Below are 22,164 nucleotides of genomic sequence, written 5' to 3' on the forward strand. Positions count from 1 at the left end.
TATTCCTTCATGTCCGATTGGAGAAAGATTGAACACCAAAAACAAGAAACTGCAAATTTAATCTGCAAATCGCAAATTAATCTGCAAATCGATGTGAAGTTATGCAATATCTAAATTGCGTACAAACAAACAGTTACTTTCTTCTTAAAGTACCCTAATCAGCAGACTATTAATATTACGTCATAACATAAACATCATTTAAAACTGTCTGGCTATTTCTGTTTTTCTAAAATATTAGTGGATTTGTGGCTCATTTTTTCGGTTATCTTATAACGAATTAGGATTATCCGATTTTTGACGGAATACAATTTTCTACATTTTTGGAAGGATTGGCTGTACGATTTGAATCCAAGAAAATCAAGGAAATTCAAGTTACAAAGGTTACATCTCATATTAACATGTGAAGTAAAGAGGTAAGATCCCAATCCATTCTTATATTAAACGAGATATGTGTGATGTTATACTAATACTTGCTCTCTAATCATAAAAGTTTGCTACTCTCTCGCTGTATGCCTGCTTTTTATATGTATTCAATGTTTAGAAAGCACGTTGAGTTGATTTGAAGACCAGCTTTTAGTTTCAAAGGTACGGTGCTCTCGGCCCGATGACTCTCTAAGGAAAAAGAGCTTTTCCTCTTCTGCTGTTATAAAAGGCAATCAAGAGCGTTCAATGCGTCAAATTTTCCTTTCTTTCCATTTTTCACCTGAAGGCTAAAAACGCCAAAGAAAAGACATGGTTTCCTTCAAAGCATTCCCTATACGTATGTTAGCTGATTGTTAACTGCACAAGCACTACAATTTCATTGCTAACTGTCCCTTACTTTTCATACCGACAGTTTTCGCGTTCGCTGCGTTCGTAAATGCACAATCTTCCGATGCCAATATACACTTGATTCAATATAACGTTGTCAAATTATTGAACGAAACAGATAGAATGGCTGTTATGGTTGATAATAATACATATCCATTATCCCGCAGCACTGAAACGCCTATTATTCATACCGGTCAAGCTCCTGTGGCTAAATCCGGTTATCATTACGTCAAGTTAGATCAGTACAACAACACACAAGCGGAGTCCTTCTCCCGTAGTCCTGTGACCATTGACACAGTTTATGAATACTTCAATCGCACATGGAATAATCGGACACTTGCTCAAATTCCTCAACTTTACGCCCCTTTGGGGGCTATTCACAAAGTGGAGTCTGATCTGCACAAGGACGGTCAAATTGCCACCATTTATATCACCGCTAATCAAACCGAGCTCGATAATATGCACCACAACAGCAATGCTGATCTAACAGTGAATAGCAGTATTACATATGTTTCTTTGAATGACGTTGAAAAATTCTCGAACGTTGAGCTTTCTTTATCTGGTCGTAGTTCCCGTTGGATGCGCAAGCTTTCTTATAATTTAAAATTGGATAAGAAAGATAGATTATACCACTTTAGACGCCTCAAACTTAGAGCCTTAGACAGTGATCCCTCTTACATTCGTGAACAACTTGCCTACGACATTATCAAAAAAACTGGTCTTGTATCATCAGATTTTAGCTTTATTCGTGTCTTAATGAATAATCAAGAGCTTGGTTTATTCGGTATCATTGAAGCTTTCCAAAACCCATGGTTGGCCACTGCATTCGCTAATGGTGATGAAAACTACAAGAACGGTAATCTGTATCAAGGTGTCTTTTCTTCTGCTAATGCTTCTACAGTCAAATTGGTCTCCGATCTCAGTTATTACGAGAATGTGGATCATTATGGACTTGGTCAATACAAGATTAAGGCTAAGCATGCCAAAAAGAAGCAACGTAATTACAAGGCTTTACAAGATTTCTGCAAGTTCGTAGCGGAAACAGGTGTACCTACTCCACCTTCTGATGCCAACGTTACCAACGCTAACACTACTGCTTCCGCTCCTATACAGAATATTACACAAAATATTCAAATGTTGGTTAGTAATGCACCTGTTGTTGAAGAAACGGATGAAGTTAAGGAATGGAAGAAACATTTAGACACTGATTCCTTCTTAAGATCTATGGCTCTGGAAGTTATTCTTGGTTATTCCGACGGTTATTTGGCCTTGGCTGATAATTTTTATGTTTATCAGAACCCAAAGACTAATACCATGTTCTACATTCCTTCTGATTTGGATATGACATTTGGTTCAGGTTTGTTCAAGTTAGATGATGTGTGGAGTGGTAATTACAGCACATATCCTGGCATCAATATTCGTCCTGTGATGACCAAAATTTTAGCCGTTCCACAATTTAAACAACAATTCGAAGCTTACTTGAAGGATTTGGCTGAAAAACTTGTTAACCCTGCTGCTTTGAATGACCGTATTAATGATCTCGCTTCTATGATTCAGGAAGATGTTGAATGGGACAAGACTTGTCCCCGTGTTGGCTCTATGGATCTGTCTCAAATCGTACAAGCAGCGGGAGACTCTAGTATGACCAACAATCCTGGTTTATCTGCCATTGTTGACCAAGTTGGAACAAATATTCCTAATCTCGATGAAGCCACCTCAAACGATTTTGGAGCCAGATATAATCAAACCATTGATTTCATGACAGCCGTCAATGGTCCCACTGGTCATATCTCTCTCGCTGGTGTCAAGGAATTTGTTCAAAAGTCAAGTGAAAATACTCTGAATTTCTATAACAATAAGAATAGCAATAACAGCAGCACTGCTCCTGCTCGCGCTTAGAAACGTACTTTCACGGCCCACTTCATTCATAATTTTTTGTAATATATCATTCATATACATGTATCTTGACTTCATGTTTCTGCCTTTTTATCCATTTACATCAATAACCTTATTAAACTAATAAAAGTACACAATACATAGTAGTTTTAATTTTTGAGAGTATATAAACGGTAATACTGATAAAGTTTAGGCTTTCAATAAACGCTTCACTAATGATTCGATGCCTTCATTACTTTTGAGAGCTTCTTCAACGCTCTTTAGAGCATACTTGGCCAACATATCAACTTCCACATTGACTTTATCTCCAACCTTTTTCAATGTCATAATGACGTGTGCTTGAGTATGAGCGATCATCATTATTGAGAACGTTCGTTCATCATCATCTACATCGCACACAGTTAGTGATGTACCATCCAAACAAATGAAGCCCTTAGGTATGATGTATCTCATCTTGTCTTTGTCGGATTTATCCATTTGAAAGGTGTACCAAATAGAGTTTCCTTCAGGTCTAACATCAATGATTTTAACCGTTGTATCAACATGGCCTTGTACCATGTGCCCTCCAAACCTTCTATTGGAATCCATGGCTCTTTCCAAGTTGACCTTATCACCTTCTTTCAAATCGCCTGCGAACAGAAGTGTATCATTCAGCTACACGAATGATAGAGCAGCATACGTCGTCAGTACTTACCTAAGTTGGTGCACCTTAAACTCTCAGGAGCAACGCCTACTTTAAAGCTATTGCTATCAAACTCTGTCACCGTCAAACATGTACCTATCGTAAAAGTAGGAGCGATATATGGTAAAAACCTTACAGGTATTGCCCTTGTTCGATTTTAGCACAAACTCACCATTAATTGCAATGCTGTCGCCAATATGGCAATCTGTCAAAATTTCTACAGCATTTGAAATGGTAATGGTCCAACCGTTGCCACCAGACTCAGTCGTGTCCATCTCTTTAATATTAGAGACAGTGCCCATAACTTCAACTAGACCCGTGAACATTTTATTTGTATTGACTTTATAAGCTTATTAGAAATTGAATGCTTAATAGTAAGAACAACTCTTTCAAAAGGGCAAAACCTGCAACCCAATCAAATTTTCCCAGCATTTGTAAGCAGCATTTGCTTACATAACTATAACAATAAACTTGCTGAGCTATTTAGTTCATTGTAAAAACTTTTTTTTTTAATGTTGCTGTAAGTTGCTATTATCTGCTAAATAGACTGCCAGCTGCAAAGAATTAATCTATAGCGTTCATCTGCAGACTGCGCTTTTAGATGGAAACTACTGCCGTCACATGATCAGACTGTTATAGTGCTGATAACCAGAACAAAAATTTTGTTGGTCATCATCGAACCCTTGCATGGTCAACATACACCCTTTTCCTGCTGTTCGGTGTTCATATAAATTAATATAACGAACATGAATACTTAGGATTAAGAAGTTTCCTGTTCGTGCAGAAAAAATAAATAAAAATAGAGCTATGCACAATGCGTACATTTTACCAGCGTTTGTGTATGAGATTTAAGCAGAGAAAAAGTATTGCTTTTAATCTGACATGAACCAAAACCCTTGCCGCAGCAGCTATAAATTATGGCCAAATGCATTAATAATAAAACTCATTCTTCTTTTGTTTACCTCTTCAAAAGTCGGAAACATGTTAGCGGGTAGTTTCCTCGTAAAACGTGAGTTTCTTACGATACGTCAACAAAATTGAAACATTTAAACACGTAGTTCTAATTTGTTCCGTTTTGGTTTGTTTTGCAGTATTTGCACTTACCGCAATATTGGGTGCACAAGCAGAGGGAGTCCCTCCTACAACCATTCAATATAATGTGATCAAGGTGTTGAGCGAGACTGATAGAATGGGTGTAATTGTTGATAACATTACCTATGTTTTAAGGCCAAACGTAGATTCGCCAATTATCCATTCGGGGGAGGCACCTGTAGCTGCGTTAGGATACCATTATATTGAATTTGACCAAAACAATAACACAAGAGCAGAACCTTTCTTACGTAGCCCGTCTCAAGAGAACACTGCCTACGAATTTTACAATCGCACACAAAACACTTACCCTATTGCTGAATTGCCAGTACTGTATGCGCCTTTGAATACCATCAATAAAGTTAAGTCAGACTTACACCCGGAAAACCAAATTACTACCATTCACATTCAGGGTGATAATGCAGAGTTACACAAACTACATAAAAGTAATATGACTGAAGATTTTGGCGTACATACCAACGTAACTTTTATCACCCTCAATCACATTCAAAAGTTCGAAAAAGTGGAATTGTCCCTATCAGGAAGAAGCTCTCGATGGATGCCTAAATTCTCTTATGGTATCAAATTAGCCAAAAAGGATAGATTCCACAATTACAGACGTCTTAAGCTTAGATCATTAGCATCCGACCCCTCTTATCTTCGTGAAAAGATCTCATATGACATGATTCAATCTACAGGTATATTGTCATCTGGCTTCAGCTATGCACGAGTCATTATGAACGGTCAACAATTGGGGCTGTATGGTCTGGTGGAAACGTTCAAAGACCCTTGGATTGCTAACTCATTTGAAGGTGGTGATACAGAACGTAATTTTGGTAACTTATACCAAGCTACTTACAGTTCTCCTGCATCTTCGGCTCTCAATATCACGTCTGATCTTAGTTATTATGAAAATATCACTCATTATCAACTTGGACAATACACATTAAAGGAAGGCAGCCTCAGCAAACACGAAGAATCAAATTTCAAACCATTACAAGATTTTACAAAGTTTATTGCTGAAACAGGCTCTTCATCAAATGATCTCACTGTAATTCGTAATGCCGATAACCACAACACAGCACCTATGGCAACAGTATCGCCACCTACAGTAAAAGAGACTGAAACAGTCAAAGAGTGGCGAAAGCATTTAAACACTGATTCTTTTCTTCGTTCCATGGCTCTTGAGATTCTTCTTGCGTGGGCAGATGGATACTTGACCATGGCAGACAATTATTATCTTTATCAAAACCCTAAGGAGAATAACGCCTTTTTTTATATTCCCACCGATTTCGATATGACTATGGGCAACACTTTGTTCAACATAAGCATGCAGTATAGTGGCAATTATCATACCGTTCCTAACGCTCTTACCCGTCCTTTATTCAGAAAGATTTTGGAAGTACCTGAATTTAAGCAGCAGTTTGAAAACTATGTCAAAGACATAGCAAAGAATCTGGTCAACCCAGCTATTCTGAACATACGCATAGATGATATTGCTAGCATGATACAGAATGACGTGGATTGGGATCAAAACGAATGCACTCATATCGGCAGTAATGTGTTTACAGACATGGGCTATAAATTAGATGGCATTCCTTTTGAAGACATAAAGAATCATCCTGAGAAATTAGATTTCCCAGGAGCTCAAGAACTAGGGTCTGGATTGCCTCCGGCTATTGATCTTGCTTCCATGATTGATATGATGAAGCGGTTTAACCAGTCTATTTCTTTTCATAAAGCTGTTAATGGTCCTATCGAAGGACATCCTTCATTGGTAGGCGTCAAGGAATTTATAAAGCACTCCAGTGACAATACTTTATATTATTTGGAGAAAAAATAACAATACGACAGCTGTAGTTTGAACAAGAGACATTTTGCGTTCGAAAAATTAGATGACTACGAATCGTGAAAAGATACCTCTCGTTTTTTATATGTAAACTATACCAATTACTTCCTTGTGTATTCTTAACTCAATGTATGTTCCATCTTTGCCGCACCGTTCGACCAGAGTAACTCATAAACTACAGGCTTGCAGAAGCGTCAGCTTGAAGGACCAATTTATTTGTCTTGAAGAATTTTTCCCTGTTGCTCATTTCACAAAAACTACCTTGTCGGAAGACTACACATTGAGATAGCAAATCCAGACATATAGTGTGATCTTATTCCATGTCAACTATTTTTGTATACACATTGTTGATACGTGGTTATCTTGTTACGTTGTTTTTTAGCTAATTAACGCTTGAACAGTGTAATCGGCTGTAACGCTACACTTGAATTAACTTTTCTATAAAATCTCTTTCTAGTTATTGGTCTTTAAGTTGATTCGAATAATAAACCTGTTTGAAATACTTCACTTTGTACACAAATTAATTCTTAAAACCTTGGCACACTACTTAAGCTTTAAAAGGCCTAGGCGCGGTTATAAGGATAATTCTCATAATTCTAGGAGAATGACAGAATTCTTTTGTTCTCATGCGTTTCATACATATATATTAGTTCAAAGGCATCAATCTCTCCTTTATAGCCATTAAACTTCTCGGTCCAGGCCGGTATTCTTTTTTGTATAAAAAATTCAAATCGTCATGCCTGAAATTCTTTTAATCACTTTTACAAACTTTCAGAACTCTATATTTCATTTTTCATAGCTTTCCTTTATCCACTTTGCTAATGAAGACTATCGCTGAACCTTCCCGCTTGTTTACGTTACCTGCGGAGCTCATATGGAAGATATTCAACAATTTGAGCCAGGTTGACCTTAGTATTGCACGACTGGTCTCTAAAACGTTCCTCAAGTATTCTGACGACCCTTCTATGTGGCGACATATTCATTTGAAAAAGTCTATCCATCTATCGAAGGAGGATGAGCGTCAAAAGGTATTATGGAAACTGACAGAGCTCGTACCAATACTCCAGCCTCATCTTTCTCTCATTCGGTCTATCAGCATCTGTGGTGTTCGTGATAATATCGTACAGTATCTTTTATTGAATTGTCCCAATTTGGAAGAATTGACGATTGACGGATGGACGACACTCTCAGAACACGCATTTGACTTAACGAAGAAGTTGGAAAGGAGATACTATCCGTCGCTGCCTCTACGCAAATTGAAACTGCTGAGTGTGAGGGGTAATTATTATACGTCATTGGACGCAGCGGCTTTTGGCAGACTTATGCACCATTGCCCTCATTTAGAGGAATTGTCTATTGTTGGCTGTCAAATTCACTTGCATGCAGATTATTTACTTCGTTCAATTACAAAGGAAACTGTTGTATCGAGCACTACCAGCGAACAGCCTGATAATAAAGATACCAATCGTGACGGAGCAAAAGAGCCTCAAACATTCACAAATTCACTAAGATACATTACATTGGCGACGAAGAGAACTTGGTCAACACATCATATAATAAGACTATTTCAAATTTGCTCTAGGCTTTGTTGGCTTGGACTAGTGCCTACTTCATCAAATCCTTTACTTGACGAAACAGCAGACAATGATGAGTTATCTATAGCCAGCAACGACAACGATGATTCAAGTGTATTACGCAAGGATGTTGACTCAATTGAAGGCCAAGAGATTACAGAGTATGATACCATTTTTATTCACAGAAGCTCCATATTACCTGTCAATAAGTAGAAATAGTAGTCTTGAGTGTTTAATGCAACAAAGAACGTCAACAACAGTCTCCGGGTTCGGCATACATTTACGGAAACGTTATATGGAATTTTAGATAAACGACAATCATTGCTCTGCAATATCACAGATGAACCTCCGATGATAATGCGAAAATGTATGAGTTGTTCTAGAACTGAGAAAAAACTATAATATGCATTATATCACATTTTCAGAATTTGCCCTTATTGCGTCCGTTTCACTTGCCCCTTGAAAAAAAGCCTGCTTATTCGAAACATTAATAATAAAAAGCCACTGACTTTCCTTGCATTACACAATTCTTCATGATTGCTTAGACGACGTTAAATTACTTCTCTGGCAATATTGCATCGTCGTTGCTCTTTTCATTTTGTTATTTTGTCACTGAGTAATCAATCAACTGGAAGATGAAAAGGCAAAATTTAATCTCGCGTATCCTGACATCGCACGCGTTTTCATGTGCTACCATACTCTTTTTGATCGTAAGTTTTGAAAGTTGTTCGAAATCATTACAACAAGAGTTTCACACAGATCTTGCGTTTTTTTTTAACCTGAAAGCTTATGGGTCCTGCACTTATGGCAGTTGATCTCACGTATTTGAGCGGTAAGAGATTGTAAAGGTTCAAACAGAAGGAAGGAAATCATTTTGTAACTAGTTCTACTTTTGTGCAATAGATTGGGTCAACAGCTACAGAATGGGTGATTTTTACGTCTATATTGCATTTATTGGCGTTACGAGTTTGTGGAGTATATTTGGTTTCATCATGGCCCTTACAGTAAAAATACATTAGAATTTCCAACACTTGCTTGAAATGTGAGAACATTTGCTTACACCATTTAATTTGATGTATAGAAATCCGTCGGCGGAGTCACTATATTCATGGTTGGACTCGTCATTATCAACTTTATACATTTTATAGTTGGCATGGTTCATGTCATCTTACTATTTACCAGTTACAAGTACATCCTGATGGATACTTGTCTTCAACGCGATCCAAGTCGGTTCTTTTGGTGGGATCTAGGTTTCAAAGAAAACGACGATATGCGACGAGTCCGTGCTGCTTGTGAGAGCGAATGGAAGAGTTTTTCTACTGAGCGAATTGCTTCTTGGCTAGCCTATACGGTGCTCTCGGTAAGAAAAAAAAAAACACATTGCTTAAACGTGTACATACTTTTTGCTCACTTATTGGCACTTTCCTTTGGTATAGTTTATTTGCGTATACATCATATTCAGATTCCAGCGTCGTCTGACTGCCGACAGAAGACACAGAAAATTGGTTTCATCCGACGATCACAGTGATCAGTGGTCTGATGATGATAATACGGCGAACGAGAAACAAAATAGCGCAGGAAATATCACTTATCATGAAAATCAAGAATCGGGCAATAAGAAATCTGATTTTTCCAATATGATGCATCGACAGCGTCAGAAATTGTTTGACGAAATTGCTAAACGTAAGAGAGCAAGGAAGAACATTAACAGAAGGACCATTGTCACTAACCCAGATCGAAATTCTGTTCTGGTTGTTCACCCTCTCGACTTGTCCAAAGATCCTGAAGTTTATACTCCTCCTCCTATGCCTCCTTCAAATAGTGAGAACAATAATGGTGAACAATCCGAGTCATGGAACAGATACAAGGGTAGCGGCAATGGTGGCGGCAATAATGATTCCGTTACGCTTCAAGATGATGAAGAAATGATTGAAAGACAGAAAAGACTAGATCAGCTCTCTTCTGAGCGTATAGATTACGAAATGTATCGGTCTGATGAAGCTAGCAACTTTGCAAACAAGCAGAAGCCTGACGAAGTTGAACATGGTCAAGATAATGATGACAATCAACAATGGACTACTGTCAGTGGTGCTTCTGTTCGAAAGAGACCGAAATCAGGTCGCTGGGCCAACATCACTGATAATAAGAATATGTACAAGCCTTTGGCTTCTGCTACTCCCCATAATGAAGATGATAGTGAGTATGAAGATACTGTGGATCAACAATTGATGGATCCAGGTCATGATTAATCGTTGAAGGTTTCTGTAAATATGAAAATAATCACAAAAAATAAAAGTAATTGTCGCTTTGTACATTTTTTTTTTTTTTTTTTTTTTGTTTGTTTCAAGTTTAATGATGCCCGATGCCGATATATAGAATGCTTTATAAATTCTAAGCAAGATTAACTTTCGCTATGTTCATGAGAAGTTGTTCTTCATTTCACGTAATGTATGTAATGCTTCTACTGGGTCTGATTTTCCAACTACCATCTGTATAGTCTGTTCGTTCACCCTGAAGAAAGGATTATAGAGTTTCTCCTGTCCTATCGTTGAAGGAACGGTGTTTATTTTGTCTTGACACCAGTTCCATTTAGCGATCAGTGCTTCATTATGAGGTTCAATAGTCAAAGCGAACTAAACAACGTCGAGAAATATCAGTAACGGCGATTTAACCGTGCACAATTATCTGGCCACTATTATTATACCTTCAAATTATTCTTTGTATATTCATGTCCACAGTATACCCACGTCTCATCGGGTAAATTACCTATCACATGGAAAAGAATTCTATACATATCGCGCGCGTCGCCCTCGAAAAACTTTCCTATGCCGCCAATAAATAATGTGCTGTCATATTGATAGTTTGTGAATTTTTTTGATCAGTATATCTATGGAAGATTGAATGCTGGGATTTGGTACATACTCTCCTGTAAATACTGCTTTTTCACCTGTGGCGGGGTCCACCACATAGTAGCATACATGGCCCTTTGTATGACAAGGCGTATGGAGCGGTGTAATAACCAAAGAGCCGAATTTGAATTCTTCATGATCTTTGCAAACATAGTTGATTTCTGGAATGCGGGCATCCGCGCCATATACGGCCAACCCAGGCTTCTTGGCTAATATAATAAAAAAAAAGAATCATACCTTCCTCATCAATATAAGCTTTGCATTTTCCAACAATCCAAACTTATTTCTTATTACCGATAAGCTCTATATTTCCACCAGCATGGTCCCAATGATGATGTGTAGTGAAAACACTATAATTCAAAATACTTTAGTGATAAGGCTACAGATACTTCCATATAGAACAGCCAATTCTTCACCTTGTCAGTTTTGAGCCTGTTTGGCTAATCAAATTCAATATCTTTAAAGGTTCAACTGGGTCAATGACAGCAGCCTCTTTTGTTTTGTCATCAATTAAAATATAAGAGTAATTGTCTTCAAGTACAGCAATAGGTATAACTTTCATTTCTATGACTAGAATTTCTTAGTTAGAAAGAACAAAAAAGGGGAAGAAAAATTATAAATTCAGTTTCCTTTTATATTCATTTCTCGAAAATCATTTTTGTTGAAAAAAAACTTATTTCCAAATGAACATTCTGAACAGAAGTTTCTCGACGACCCTTCTGAACAATCAAACACAAAGGGAAAGAAGTCCGATTTGAATCACAGTAAAAAATCCAAAGCAGGCCACGAAACGAAAGAGTTACTTTTTTGCTGATAGTTGCAGCATTATAAATAAATTTAATCACAAAAGCTGTAGCTTTGTGTGTGTATGGAATGTATACAGAGTGTGTGGTCGTTTAGGTTAATGGATCGAATAATCCATAATAGGGTTCTATATATCTTTTCTCAAATTTGATAATGACATCCTTTTTTCTTTCTTTATTCTTCATCCTCTTCTCCAATACGAGCCTAAAGATTGATTATAGAACAACTATTAGCGACAACATCTATCCGCATAGGTTGTAATCATTCAGTCAATCCTTACTCCGCGTGGACGAATATCACCTTCACGTGCGCCAAATTCTTCAGTTAACCCATTATAAGGATACGTTCGAGGAACCTTTTTTTTTTGTCAATAGATGACAACGGTTAATAAGTATGCTTATCATCTCACATCGCTCCATTCCCAATTTCCAATTTTTTTATTGAATGGTTTTGTCAACAAAGTCGTGTAACTTACCGCTGGCTTATCAGGATAGGTTTTGTAAACTATGCCTGCAAATGTAGCAAAAATAGCTGTAGCAAGGCCGAATTGGAATAAAGCTTTATAAGGACTGTAATGGTGCAAATCAGGTGCCCAAACACCGAAAAGCTCGTCTTCTTCGTGAAGCTATTCTCATTGAGAGGTGCATATGTGAATATGTGAATCATTAGCAAAATTATTTATTTTATGCATAAAATTGAAGTAGCCGAGAGCTTACAGTTTCTCCAAAGTTACGCTTATCCTGTGGATCATCCCAACCATAAGGTCCTCTCGTTTGTGCACTATAACGAGGCAAATTGGGATAATCACCAATCTGGGGATCTTCAAGTATTTCGCCGGTATTTAACGTCGATTGGTTACGGGCTGACGTGATGCTGAGGGGTTGACGAGTCATCGACATAATGCGTCGTACATTCAACGCATGCTGTGTAGCTGCACGAAATGACATGTAGTAGAAGAGTGAACTGTTATAAAGGAAGGTTTTTTCTGGTTGACAAGCTGTTGAAAAGTGAATAATAGCACTCCAGCTGATATTGTTGTTCCTGCCCCACACCAATCATTTATTGATTAACATACACCCCTCTTCTCTTTCCCCCTCTTCTACATTTCCCAATAAAATCTAGTCCGAAGACTGAGAAACTACGTCACAAAGAGTTGAGTTTCTCAATTCGTATTGGCCACTCCTGCAATCGCATAATACACGCTTTCAAACAAAGATGACGTCAGTAAATTGACTCAATGTAGCATCTAGATAGTCCTCTGTTACGAATTATGAACAACCTTTTTGCTGCTAAATAGCTACTCATAAATCATAAACTATATTCAAATACTCTGAGGACGCCTTTCTTTTTTATCTTTTCGGATTCGGATACTCTGAGGACGCTGTTCTTTTTCTTTATCTGTTTTATCCTTTTGACAGGTGAAACTTCCGAAAGGTCTCCATCATTTTCCTTACTTGTGGCTAGGTCGGTGCCGAACTTTTCACCAGCCACGGCCTCCTTACAAATTGCCTGATATCAGCTGAGCCCGAGATACGAATATGGCAAGCGGGAAACTGTCAATAGCTAGCAGATTCGTTGTGCTGCTCAGTTCGAAAATGAGCAATTCCGAGCAACTGTTTGTCGTTGAAGTCAGATTATATGTGCGTAAAATGTACCTTAGCACCGATCGATATTCCTTTGATTTTGGGAAATGACAAAAATACCAGCACCTTTTTAAATCGAAAATCTCATTGAACATTTATTACATGTTTAAGCGCATGAACCTATCTTTCTACGATAATATTAAAATTTTTGAAGCGGCATCTTATATATCCGTTCCCAAGTACTGCCTGTCAAACAGATAGTTTATTTGTAATACGCTGCTCAACACTCAGTACAGTCGATACAACTTGTATAACATTTAAAATACTGATATTTGACAAATTTTCAGTAAGCTGAACTTTCGACAAAATGAGTCAAAGAAATATTTTAAGAGATTGCTCTTTTTTATTTTCATTTATATACATAAGTTAACAATTTTGAGGTCGATGTAAAAGAATGAGAAACGATGCGTACTTAAATTAAGGGGTTATAAAGTGTTTTCGAATAGGTCATTCATATTTAGTTGGCAGCTTCGAAGTATTCCTTGGACTTTTCGACATCAGGCTTGATGGTCTTGCTACCAGGAGTCCAACCAGCGGGACAAACTTCACCGTGTTCATCAGTGAACTTGAAAGCTTCAATAAGACGGAGAGTTTCATCAACGGAACGACCAACGGGAAGATCGTTGATAGTGATTTGACGAACAATACCCTTAGGGTCGATGATGAAGAGACCACGAAGAGCGACACCAGCATCTTCAAGGAGAACACCATAATCTTGAGCGATCTTCTTGGTCTTATCAGCAATGAGAGGAATGTTCATTTCACCGAGACCACCTTGCTTACGGGGAGTGTTAATCCAGGCAAGATGAGAGTATTCTATTAAGAAGAAAATATAATTTTACAAAGAGAAGGGTACGTGAGTAACGCGTTTCTTTCATTCCTTTTCCGCCATAATCCCCTTCTGACCAACTAATAAGTATATATGACTCTTAACTTACCAGAATCAGTAGAGGCACCGATAACAGCAGTGTCCAAAGCTTCGAATTCCTTGATACGTTCAGAGAAGGCAAGGATTTCAGTAGGGCAGACAAAGGTGAAATCCATAGGGTACCAGAAGAAGACAACATATTTGCCCTTGTAGTCAGAGAGGGAGACCTTCTTGAATTCGCCATTGACGACGGCATCAGCAGAGAATTCGGGAGCGGGCTTTTGAACTTGAGCGACCATTGTTATGTATGTATACTAAAATTTAAAATAAGAGTATAATGAAAAGTAAAGAAGAAGAAAATAGAAGAACAACGTAGAATGTCATCAGTATTTATAGCTGAAAATTTTGCTGGAAGGAACGGATAATCCTGATTTGTCAACGCACTTGCCGCAAAAAAAAAATTCATCTTCCATCTGATGAGCTTTTTTGCTGAATCTGAACAACGCTTACTAAGACGAGCCATTTGCCAATCGACATGAAGTTTGTGTGCTCATTCGCAAAGTTGTTCATATCGGCATTTTCTTGAGCAGCAGTTCATCCCCAGAATCTGATCCTGACTTCAATCTCCGTTCCTTTTATGTCGTCGAATCAGGGGGATGCTTACTAACGACCATCAGGTACAGAGAAATTTAGCCTGTGGTAGTCATTTTCTTCCCAGTGAACCGCCAATATTTGAGGCAGAAGGAAAAAGTCCGGGTTCGACCGGAAAGAAGTAAAAGGATTAAAATACGCTTAATGAGGTTCAAAGGGAAAAAAGGGATCAGAATAAACTCTACAAAGCGGACAAAGAGAGTTTTTCGCGTCTTTTCAACAACTATCGTTGAGATCCTGATTCGAGTGGTAAAAAAGAAATCGAGTTTCTCATTGCCAGTTGTCAATACTAATTAGGAGAATCTTGTGGGCTCGTTTGGACAGCACGGCTGTAAATGGGACTTTTGACAGCTATCGCTCAAGCTTATTCGCAGATAATGCATAATCAAAAATGGGATGTCAACAATTTTTAATGCCATTCATGCCATACCCTATTTTATGTCGTCACATCACATAATCTCGATTAGAGACTCTGAATAACAAATGTTGCATTTCGTAAAAGACAGAAAGCAACATTGTTACTTTGTGATAACAACGCCTCTTCCATCATTTGGCGCTTTATAATGGATATCCACAATGTTTGCCTTCAGAGCCTGCCTGTGAACTGCAGATACATTATAGAAAATCCATTATGACATTTGCAGTTTTCAGTACCGCATGATTTCGAGTCGATATTTGAACAGTATGGGTTCTAGAAGATATTCATCCAAACCCTACCAGCTCCGGTAGTACTGCAGAAAACGAAGTTGTTCAGTCGAACAATACTGCTATTTGATCGCCCATTGATGAGGATAGCTAATATCGACACGAAAGAATTATTAATTGGAAAGTTTCCATGATGAGAGCTTCTATACATAATAGCACGTCATTGCAAATGAGTTATGGGATTTCCATGATGGATATCATATTTTAGACTGCAAATACACCATGCATTTTGCCCATTGAAGGATGAGTGGTTTGACGGGAAAGTTGTTGTTGTTTCTGCTTTCAATGTTTCAGACCCGATGCAATCTTGAATAGAACCATTTGTGTATAGACTGTCGATTGGTAACCAGAGGATTTCTACAAGCGAAGATTCGCAGAATTGAATTTTATTGTAAAGTAGCATATTTCAGCGTTTGTAAAAAGGAGGCGAACAAGATACAAAAATATGACAGTGAATACTTGTACTATAGTCGTGCCAAGCTATTCAATAATCTGCTGCTCAATGTTGAATAACCATATATTGTGGTATAATGTGTTTCAGAGGTTAGAATAAAATTTGTTTGTAAATTTATATATTACAAGTGCTGGCAACCCTATCTGTCCACCCATTCTTATTTTCGCAATGAATCTTGTTCCTTTTTTAACAGAAAGTATACAACGAGAAAAAATTTGATGAAGGAACAGTCGCACTCGTTTGAGAAAGGCTATAGGCTGCAGTTATTTGGATTGAGCAGGAAATTCTAGCGACCTTCTTTTACTTCTACTTCTGTGAGAAGAATTCATCTAAAATCAATTTTAGCTCAGGATCCCATTCAAAAGTGTATATATACTGTTGGACTTCGCAAAGTTGGTAGCACTTAGAAGTGACCTGGTATAAGGGTTTTTTTTGGAGGGGGAGGGGTATCTCGATCACAGTGCAGAAAAACGGTTGCAGTAAGTAAGTCTATTGATCTGCTTCGAAGGGTGACCCAGAGAATTGACTGTTTGGCTGAAAAGATAATCCAAAAATTTTTGCTGGTGATTCCTTCTGGATGTCAGCAAACAATTACGTAAAATGTATATCAGGGTTAGCCGATAAAATATATAATCTTGTAGCAATTTCTTTTGTTGTTGTATGGCTTAACAGTTACAAGCATATATACGTACCCTAAAGTCATCTAATATTATTCTTCTTGGCATTTTCTCATTATTTAGAATGTCAGATAGCTTATCAATGTCAGTCTGCGATAAACGCAGATCTCGGTTTTGCGAAACATCAAGACTGCGTAGGCGATAAATCCAGCGTACAATAAGTTGTATACCTTCGTCTGATATGCCGCAGTTGGTAATTTCCAGAATGTCTACCTTTGATTTTTCAACAACTCCGTCTAGGTAATTCAAGCCTAAAGCCTATCGAGTTAGTACTTTCCGATTATTTGCAACGTGTCAGCAGCAATTTTCTTACCTTTCACCCCAATCATTGGATTGGAATCCAGTGTTAGTTTTTTGAGTTTCAAGAGATGATCAAGGCTATGACTCAATCCAATCATGTCTGGAAAAATTGAGAAAGTAATTCATCAGCATTGGCGCTTCTCGAGTTGTTCACTCTCTTTGCTACGTTTTACCATCTGCAGTCAAACCACAGCTGCTTAAATCCAAGTGTGTTAAGGTTCGTTTTGCTTCGAAAAAAGGATCAAAGTGGCAGTAATCGAAAGTTTGTCGATTGGTATATCTGAAACTTAATTCCATTAACCTAACAGTAGGATGCTCGTAAGTAAAATGAGGTGCATTAAGAAAGAGGGGACTACAACCTACTTTGGTAAATCAGATAATTTTGCAAAGTTCATCCAATCAGAATCACTGAAAATGCTTGATAATTCTAATCTCGATAATCGGTTGATGTGTAAGAATAAGGAGGTGAGCTGCGATAACATGTCATTTTTGAAATGATTATTTCCCAAATTGAGTGTCAGATTGGCTGCATTAAACGCTATTGGCAACACAAGTTTTGATGAGTTTACGTGATAGTCTACCCTAAGCTCTGGTTGGCTGAAATGCAAAATACCTTTACTGCTACTATACATCTCGTAACTATGCAACAGAACATCATCAATTACCATTTGGTCGCCTATATTTGTATTTTCAAGATCGATAACTCTTAGCGATCGTAATTTCTGTAAGAAATGATGAAATTTGCGAAAGATATCTGGGCCAATCGGATTGTAGCATAAGTTAAGTGAGCGTAACTGCAAAAAGACTTTGATAGAATCGAGGCAATCTGCTGTTAAGCAATTATTCCCCAGATGAAGCACTCCTAACCCTGGGTTAGCCTTTTTCAAGAGGAAAGCAATATCATTGTTACCTGGGGATTTTGTAAATTTTTAGTTCACATTCTTTTTATAAACCACAAGAAGAGACCAGTGGGACTTACATAACATGTTGGAAGACAGGTCCAGAGATTGAAGAATGTAACACTTCTCAATAACTTGTTGGATTACAGTAGCTTGTTCAGTTAAGAAATCTAGATTGGGTCGGCAGATTAATATGAATTCCAAAACAAGTACTCGTAAAAGTTATGTTGTCATTGACTTACATAAAGACGAAAAAGATAATTCTTGAATCGTTTGGTCAGCCAGGGTAAGAATCAGTGGTTCAACAGGCTTCACTTTCAGTCGTTTGCAGGTATTTTCATAGATCTCAATAGGTTTCTTATTAACCATATCTGATACATAACGTACGTAAGTATGGATCAATTCTTTAAAATGCAATTGATGCTTCAAATGGCTATACATACTTTTTACAGTTACTACAAATAACTGATTGTCTTTCACTATAACATGCCGCAGATAATCCTGTGGTAAGACCTCACTATTTTCTGTTTGTATGGCTTTGATGTTCGGCTTTGTAAAAGGAAAAAGATAAATCATCGTTTAGTACAACTAACCCAAGAAGCAAAGAACAACTTTGAGAGATACCTACCTGTAATCCATATAAATCCCAGCATCGTTTGGCAATATCTTCCATCAGATGTTTAACAGTTTCAGGGGCATGCTCATAATGTATGTTCATTTCAATTGGAGGTTTTGTCATGACTTTCACTCGTATGTTCTTTAAAAAATGTTAAAATTTTGCTATTGTCTATGGATACAATTGACGAGCTACTTACTCTTTCTCTAAGCTGAGAGATAGAAGGCGTTATACGATTGCGTCCGGCTAACTCTTCCATTAAATGGTAATTGTTCTCCTGTTTTTGTCTCTAAAATGCCTTTGTATAAGTAATACTTCTTCAGCTGTTATATGAAAACTTGTTTTTTACCAGTAATTTTTCTTCTTTTTGAGCCTCTTCCAACATAGTTTTTGTAGCATTCATTTGTAACGGATTGTTAAAAAATTCGTATATTCTCACACGAAGTGATAATATCTCCACAAGCAGTCCAAGCCGCTTCAATGCGCTATCTAGTAAGTTGGTTTTCACGAAATCGTAAGCATCGTTGCTAGACTTGAGATAATCTTGTTTTTCCTAATGAGAGCGAGCGAAGCGATTAATAGGGTGGTGATACCGTTTAGAACTATCAAAAGATATTGCAGCTTACTGATTCTCCAATAGCCCATTGTGCTTCTAATTTATAGTGCAAAAGTTGCGCATAGGCCAAGTGAGAATAATCTCTTGCTTGTAGCATAGCAGGTAAATATTCATCTATAGCTTGTAAAGCCATGCGATACAGTTCCTTGTCCCCTTGTTCGAAAAGCATTTCAATATAATTCAATAGTTTTGCTGTGAACAACTCATCATTGTGATTTCTTCTATGTACCATACTCATCAGTTGCTCTCTTGCTGCATTGATTTTTTTTACCGTGCGCAAAGTGTCATCCTAAACAAAGAGAAATACAGTACATTGAGTTAACTGTCAGAAAAAGAAGTTCTAAAGTCATGATCGCAGAAGAGCGAAGCAAAAACAGCAGACTTACAAAAGGCTTTGAGGAAGTTGCGTCCTTATTTGCAATTGCAGTCTCATGCAACTGAAGACAGTTACAATATTCGCCAAGGAAGAGATGAAAATACACTTTAATAATGAAAAAGAAAAGAAGAAATTCATGAGAAAATGGATTTGGCTCAATCGTGTTTGTACTTTACTTCGCTCATTAAAGCAGTATATCTCATCATCAGTAAAAGAATTATCCTCAATTAGTCGATGCTCTTCTTTCTGACACCTTTTAACAAGGTCAAAATTCTTGATTCTTTTATATAGATTCCCCAATTCCCACCAAGCCTTTTTTTCGCTCATTGGATCCTTAAGTTCCTCGGCTTGTTGAATGGCTCTTTTCAAGTTGGCTTCCCCTTCCTTGCGAAAATGTGGAACCTTACATTGCATGACTCCCGTATTATAATTGGAAGCTTGCATTAAGGCTTCAAGATAATTGTCGTCTACATTTCCTTCGATATCCTCTTTCGCCATTGTAGCAAGTATCTCACGTTCTTTGTTATAGTAGTGTAGAGCGATTTCGACATCGTCGTGCCGTGCATTTTTTGGATGTAAGCTCTTTTGAAAATAGATATTGCCTAGTGCTCGATAGGATGTCTGTAGATATTCTTTCTGATACTTTCGATCTTCATCCATAGCGTTTATATTGTCATGGTTAGATGACTGTTGTAGCCTCTCAACGGCTTTTTTACCATGACCAATGGCCTTTTCAAAGTTATTCAACCTAATTATTATGCCGGCAAGGTATGAGCCTTCTGTAGCTGAATAAAGATAAGAGTATGTGCAATCGCTTACACTAAATAACCTGCACTAAGTGCCTTTTGTGCTGTGCAAAATAAATCAGGCCATTTTTTTATATATTTAACATAATGCTCGCAGAGGTTTATGGATTTTTGTAAGTACTGATCATATTTTGGTTCTATTGTCTCCTCTTCCGTACACAAATCTGTAATGTACTCAAGTAGCTCGATCGCTTTTTTCCCTGCTTTCCTCATTTTTCCTGCGTTGTGATATTCAGCAATTTGCTTTCTAAGATCGCCATAGACTCGAGCTGTTTCGCTGATCCCGGTATGGCGGGTGATAAAATATGTAATCTTCTTTCCCATGTTGCGCTTTTGGTGGATAGGCAAATGGATATTCTCTCACAAAAAGGATCGGTGGAAACGAAATGATCGTCGTGTCAATCTAAGACTGAGATGAATTACTTTTGGACGCCACGAAATTAAAAGGACGCATTAAATTAAGGGGAAAGGTCGTGAAAAACTGCCAACCCACATAATATTCCAATTGTTGGAGTAGAGAAATATTTGAATAATGGATGAATACGGCTTTGGAGCAAGATTACGACATTTAGAATACATTCTGTTCGGTCAACAGGAGCAATACAGCAATACCACCCTCAACGAGGCAACAGTACCAGAACGATTAGAAGCGCTTCAAAAAGAACTGAATAATGTATACAGACAAAATAAACCCATCAAAGACTTTATAAGAAAATGTGATTACCAAGAATATCTCAACAACCTGATGAAGAGATGTCGGACAGGCTCAACTTAAGCGTATATATTTCCTTCTTTCCATTCTGTTAGATGAAGCACATTCCGAAAAGTTGAATCCCGTTACATCAACCTTTATGTTGGAACGTGAGAATTTGGCTTCCGATGTCAAAGTAGAGTTACTGTTAAATGCTCAAGAAGATATCGAGAAGTTTGCAAAAGAAGTTAAGCAAATCAAAGATTTGGAATATGTGATTAATGGATCTGATTTAGCTGGTAAGGAAAACGAGCAGTAATACCGATACTGGACGTGAACAAATATGTAGGAATTGAAACACGAAAATCCCACCCATTATAGCAGTGGATACATTGGAACCAAAGCTAGCGCCGTTAGAGATGTCACATACAGATCAAGTTACCGAACTCCATAGATTAACGAAGCAGATTACAGACTTTATGGAACGGTACAATGGAACAGTAAGTGGGTGCACTGTTATCCTCGAGGATATAGCTTCTCAGATATTTGTGTTAGACGCCACTTATTTTTATCTTTGCTTACCCCTTCATTTATCCCCTCATAGGTGAACACACTATCAGAAATATTTATATCCTGGGACAACATTCTCACAGGCGTTGAGACGCATTTACTGAATTTGGAACGTCAGCGTTCGCAATCATAATAACCATCAAAACCCCAATCACTATACCCTTTGGAGTTGGTCTGATCAGAAAATAAACTATTGTTAGTGCACGGGCAAAAAACTTGCTTTCAATAGAGAGTTCAAAACTATGGTTTCGATTGAATAGAGTAACAGAGAACATATTGCAATGGTGAGAAACAGTGAGATGTCATACCATCAGCACTACTCAAAGATTTGCTTTGAAGCAAAGTTTTGGGTGTTTTTGACAGTGAATTACACGTCTTTAAGAAAGTGCACAACTTTTCGTTAAGCGTTTAGCAGTATATATTTTGTATGGCTCTAATGCTATTTCGAAAGAAGTCATTGGAGCTATGTCTTAGGATACGAGCCTTCATATATTTATGTTGAAGTAGGTAGCTTGGGAATCATATTGAGGTCAAAGCAACAATGTAGCTTTCCCTTTTACTCTAAATCAAAATATCAACCAACTCACCTGATTGTTCACTAGCTATTAAAATTATCAAATTCTATCCTAACTCTTTTCAAGTTTGTACTGCATCCCTTCAATTTATTGAAAAATGTAGT

The 22,164-nt window shown here is 37.6% G+C and overlaps 11 protein-coding genes across 11 annotated transcripts; 5 read left to right on the forward strand and 6 right to left on the reverse strand.

The window, feature by feature from the left end:
- Window positions 1-731: 731 nt before the first annotated feature.
- On the forward strand, window positions 732-2,848 carry BDF20DRAFT_863572 (coth protein-domain-containing protein; the record flags this gene model as incomplete). The annotated part of the gene is made up of 2 exons (XM_053080678.1): window positions 732-754; window positions 821-2,848. Coding segments are annotated over 2 exons (1,912 nt in total), but the record flags the coding sequence as incomplete, so codon positions are not given.
- On the reverse strand, window positions 2,849-3,940 carry BDF20DRAFT_863573 (alpha subunit of riboflavin synthase). Its single transcript, XM_053080679.1, has 3 exons — window positions 3,561-3,940; window positions 3,401-3,484; window positions 2,849-3,335 (listed from the first exon to the last, which is right to left on the reverse strand). The coding sequence occupies exons 1-3, from the start codon at window positions 3,712-3,714 to the stop codon at window positions 2,896-2,898; spliced, it is 678 nt and encodes a 225-aa protein (XP_052937069.1). The 5' UTR covers window positions 3,715-3,940; the 3' UTR covers window positions 2,849-2,895.
- Window positions 3,941-4,270: 330 nt separating this feature from the next.
- Window positions 4,271-6,320, forward strand: BDF20DRAFT_834521 (coth protein-domain-containing protein; the record flags this gene model as incomplete). The annotated part of the gene is made up of 2 exons (XM_053078746.1): window positions 4,271-4,397; window positions 4,480-6,320. The coding sequence occupies 2 exons, from the start codon at window positions 4,271-4,273 to the stop codon at window positions 6,318-6,320; spliced, it is 1,968 nt and encodes a 655-aa protein (XP_052937070.1).
- Window positions 6,321-7,168: 848 nt separating this feature from the next.
- On the forward strand, window positions 7,169-7,933 carry BDF20DRAFT_800998 (uncharacterized protein; the record flags this gene model as incomplete). The annotated part of the gene is made up of 2 exons (XM_053076381.1): window positions 7,169-7,747; window positions 7,811-7,933. Coding segments are annotated over 2 exons (702 nt in total), but the record flags the coding sequence as incomplete, so codon positions are not given.
- A 753-nt stretch (window positions 7,934-8,686) lies between these two features.
- Window positions 8,687-10,236, forward strand: BDF20DRAFT_863583 (uncharacterized protein). The gene is made up of 4 exons (XM_053080680.1): window positions 8,687-9,000; window positions 9,080-9,260; window positions 9,337-9,583; window positions 9,680-10,236. Exons 2-4 carry the CDS (start codon window positions 9,099-9,101, stop codon window positions 10,147-10,149), a joined length of 879 nt encoding a protein of 292 aa, XP_052937072.1. The 5' UTR covers window positions 8,687-9,000; window positions 9,080-9,098; the 3' UTR covers window positions 10,150-10,236.
- BDF20DRAFT_863587 (beta-lactamase-like protein) lies at window positions 10,214-11,457 on the reverse strand. The gene is made up of 5 exons (XM_053080681.1): window positions 11,226-11,457; window positions 11,104-11,159; window positions 10,823-11,018; window positions 10,605-10,746; window positions 10,214-10,533 (listed from the first exon to the last, which is right to left on the reverse strand). Exons 1-5 carry the CDS (start codon window positions 11,369-11,371, stop codon window positions 10,318-10,320), a joined length of 756 nt encoding a protein of 251 aa, XP_052937073.1. The 5' UTR covers window positions 11,372-11,457; the 3' UTR covers window positions 10,214-10,317.
- Window positions 11,436-12,688, reverse strand: BDF20DRAFT_863590 (uncharacterized protein). Its single transcript, XM_053080682.1, has 4 exons — window positions 12,330-12,688; window positions 12,089-12,238; window positions 11,894-11,968; window positions 11,436-11,817 (listed from the first exon to the last, which is right to left on the reverse strand). The coding sequence occupies exons 1-4, from the start codon at window positions 12,558-12,560 to the stop codon at window positions 11,788-11,790; spliced, it is 486 nt and encodes a 161-aa protein (XP_052937074.1). The 5' UTR covers window positions 12,561-12,688; the 3' UTR covers window positions 11,436-11,787.
- A 1,025-nt stretch (window positions 12,689-13,713) lies between these two features.
- BDF20DRAFT_818289 (thioredoxin-like protein) lies at window positions 13,714-14,423 on the reverse strand (the record flags this gene model as incomplete). The annotated part of the gene is made up of 2 exons (XM_053077347.1): window positions 13,714-14,072; window positions 14,195-14,423. 2 exons carry the CDS (start codon window positions 14,421-14,423, stop codon window positions 13,714-13,716), a joined length of 588 nt encoding a protein of 195 aa, XP_052937075.1.
- A 1,730-nt stretch (window positions 14,424-16,153) lies between these two features.
- BDF20DRAFT_432030 (uncharacterized protein) lies at window positions 16,154-17,681 on the reverse strand. The gene is made up of 6 exons (XM_053075434.1): window positions 17,525-17,681; window positions 17,275-17,449; window positions 17,085-17,212; window positions 16,925-17,011; window positions 16,627-16,862; window positions 16,154-16,507 (listed from the first exon to the last, which is right to left on the reverse strand). The coding sequence occupies exons 1-6, from the start codon at window positions 17,577-17,579 to the stop codon at window positions 16,424-16,426; spliced, it is 765 nt and encodes a 254-aa protein (XP_052937076.1). The 5' UTR covers window positions 17,580-17,681; the 3' UTR covers window positions 16,154-16,423.
- A 423-nt stretch (window positions 17,682-18,104) lies between these two features.
- On the reverse strand, window positions 18,105-20,644 carry BDF20DRAFT_432732 (uncharacterized protein). The gene is made up of 7 exons (XM_053075435.1): window positions 20,238-20,644; window positions 19,595-20,166; window positions 19,429-19,523; window positions 19,053-19,331; window positions 18,776-18,979; window positions 18,254-18,715; window positions 18,105-18,181 (listed from the first exon to the last, which is right to left on the reverse strand). Exons 1-6 carry the CDS (start codon window positions 20,546-20,548, stop codon window positions 18,530-18,532), a joined length of 1,647 nt encoding a protein of 548 aa, XP_052937077.1. The 5' UTR covers window positions 20,549-20,644; the 3' UTR covers window positions 18,105-18,181; window positions 18,254-18,529.
- On the forward strand, window positions 20,628-22,110 carry BDF20DRAFT_863600 (uncharacterized protein). Its single transcript, XM_053080683.1, has 4 exons — window positions 20,628-20,940; window positions 21,032-21,214; window positions 21,297-21,415; window positions 21,520-22,110. The coding sequence occupies exons 1-4, from the start codon at window positions 20,757-20,759 to the stop codon at window positions 21,616-21,618; spliced, it is 585 nt and encodes a 194-aa protein (XP_052937078.1). The 5' UTR covers window positions 20,628-20,756; the 3' UTR covers window positions 21,619-22,110.
- Window positions 22,111-22,164: the final 54 nt, after the last annotated feature.

Source organism: Mycotypha africana, assembly GCF_025528875.1.
Source record: "Mycotypha africana strain NRRL 2978 chromosome Unknown BDF20scaffold_4, whole genome shotgun sequence".
Classification (NCBI taxonomy): domain Eukaryota; kingdom Fungi; phylum Mucoromycota; class Mucoromycetes; order Mucorales; family Mycotyphaceae; genus Mycotypha; species Mycotypha africana.

Bases quoted from the DNA above. Each gene is read 5' to 3' on its own strand.
- BDF20DRAFT_863573 (XM_053080679.1), bottom strand. From the start codon at position 3,714: ATGTTCACGGGTCTAGTTGAAGTTATGGGCACTGTCTCTAATATTAAA. The intron at 3,485-3,560 runs GTGAGTTTGTGC...CTTTTACGATAG, and splicing joins CGACAGCATTGCAATTAATG to GTACATGTTTGACGGTGACA. The intron at 3,336-3,400 runs GTAAGTACTGAC...TTCTGTTCGCAG, and splicing joins TTTAAGGTGCACCAACTTAG to GCGATTTGAAAGAAGGTGAT.
- BDF20DRAFT_863583 (XM_053080680.1), top strand. From the start codon at position 9,099: ATGGATACTTGTCTTCAACGCGATCCAAGTCGGTTCTTTTGGTGGGAT. The intron at 9,261-9,336 runs GTAAGAAAAAAA...CCTTTGGTATAG, and splicing joins TAGCCTATACGGTGCTCTCG to TTTATTTGCGTATACATCAT. The intron at 9,584-9,679 runs GTAAGAGAGCAA...ACTTGTCCAAAG, and splicing joins GTTTGACGAAATTGCTAAAC to ATCCTGAAGTTTATACTCCT.
- BDF20DRAFT_863587 (XM_053080681.1), bottom strand. From the start codon at position 11,371: ATGAAAGTTATACCTATTGCTGTACTTGAAGACAATTACTCTTATATT. The intron at 11,160-11,225 runs GTGAAGAATTGG...TTTGAATTATAG, and splicing joins ACAGGCTCAAAACTGACAAG to TGTTTTCACTACACATCATC. The intron at 10,747-10,822 runs GTATGTACCAAA...TCAATATGACAG, and splicing joins AAAGCAGTATTTACAGGAGA to CACATTATTTATTGGCGGCA.
- BDF20DRAFT_863590 (XM_053080682.1), bottom strand. From the start codon at position 12,560: ATGTCATTTCGTGCAGCTACACAGCATGCGTTGAATGTACGACGCATT. The intron at 11,969-12,088 runs GTAAGTTACACG...CAAAAAAAAAAG, and splicing joins CCTATCCTGATAAGCCAGCG to GTTCCTCGAACGTATCCTTA. The intron at 11,818-11,893 runs GTAAGGATTGAC...ATCAATCTTTAG, and splicing joins GTGATATTCGTCCACGCGGA to GCTCGTATTGGAGAAGAGGA.
- BDF20DRAFT_432030 (XM_053075434.1), bottom strand. From the start codon at position 17,579: ATGGTAATTGATGATGTTCTGTTGCATAGTTACGAGATGTATAGTAGC. The intron at 17,450-17,524 runs GTATTTTGCATT...TGTTGCCAATAG, and splicing joins GATGTATAGTAGCAGTAAAG to CGTTTAATGCAGCCAATCTG. The intron at 16,863-16,924 runs GTAAGAAAATTG...GATAGGCTTTAG, and splicing joins TCCAATGATTGGGGTGAAAG to GCTTGAATTACCTAGACGGA.
- BDF20DRAFT_432732 (XM_053075435.1), bottom strand. From the start codon at position 20,548: ATGGGAAAGAAGATTACATATTTTATCACCCGCCATACCGGGATCAGC. The intron at 19,332-19,428 runs GTAAGTCTGCTG...CTCTTTGTTTAG, and splicing joins CAACTTCCTCAAAGCCTTTT to GATGACACTTTGCGCACGGT. The intron at 18,980-19,052 runs GTAAGCTGCAAT...CGCTCTCATTAG, and splicing joins AATGGGCTATTGGAGAATCA to GAAAAACAAGATTATCTCAA.
- BDF20DRAFT_863600 (XM_053080683.1), top strand. From the start codon at position 20,757: ATGGATGAATACGGCTTTGGAGCAAGATTACGACATTTAGAATACATT. The intron at 20,941-21,031 runs GTGATTACCAAG...CCATTCTGTTAG, and splicing joins CAAAGACTTTATAAGAAAAT to ATGAAGCACATTCCGAAAAG. The intron at 21,215-21,296 runs GTAAGGAAAACG...CACCCATTATAG, and splicing joins TAATGGATCTGATTTAGCTG to CAGTGGATACATTGGAACCA.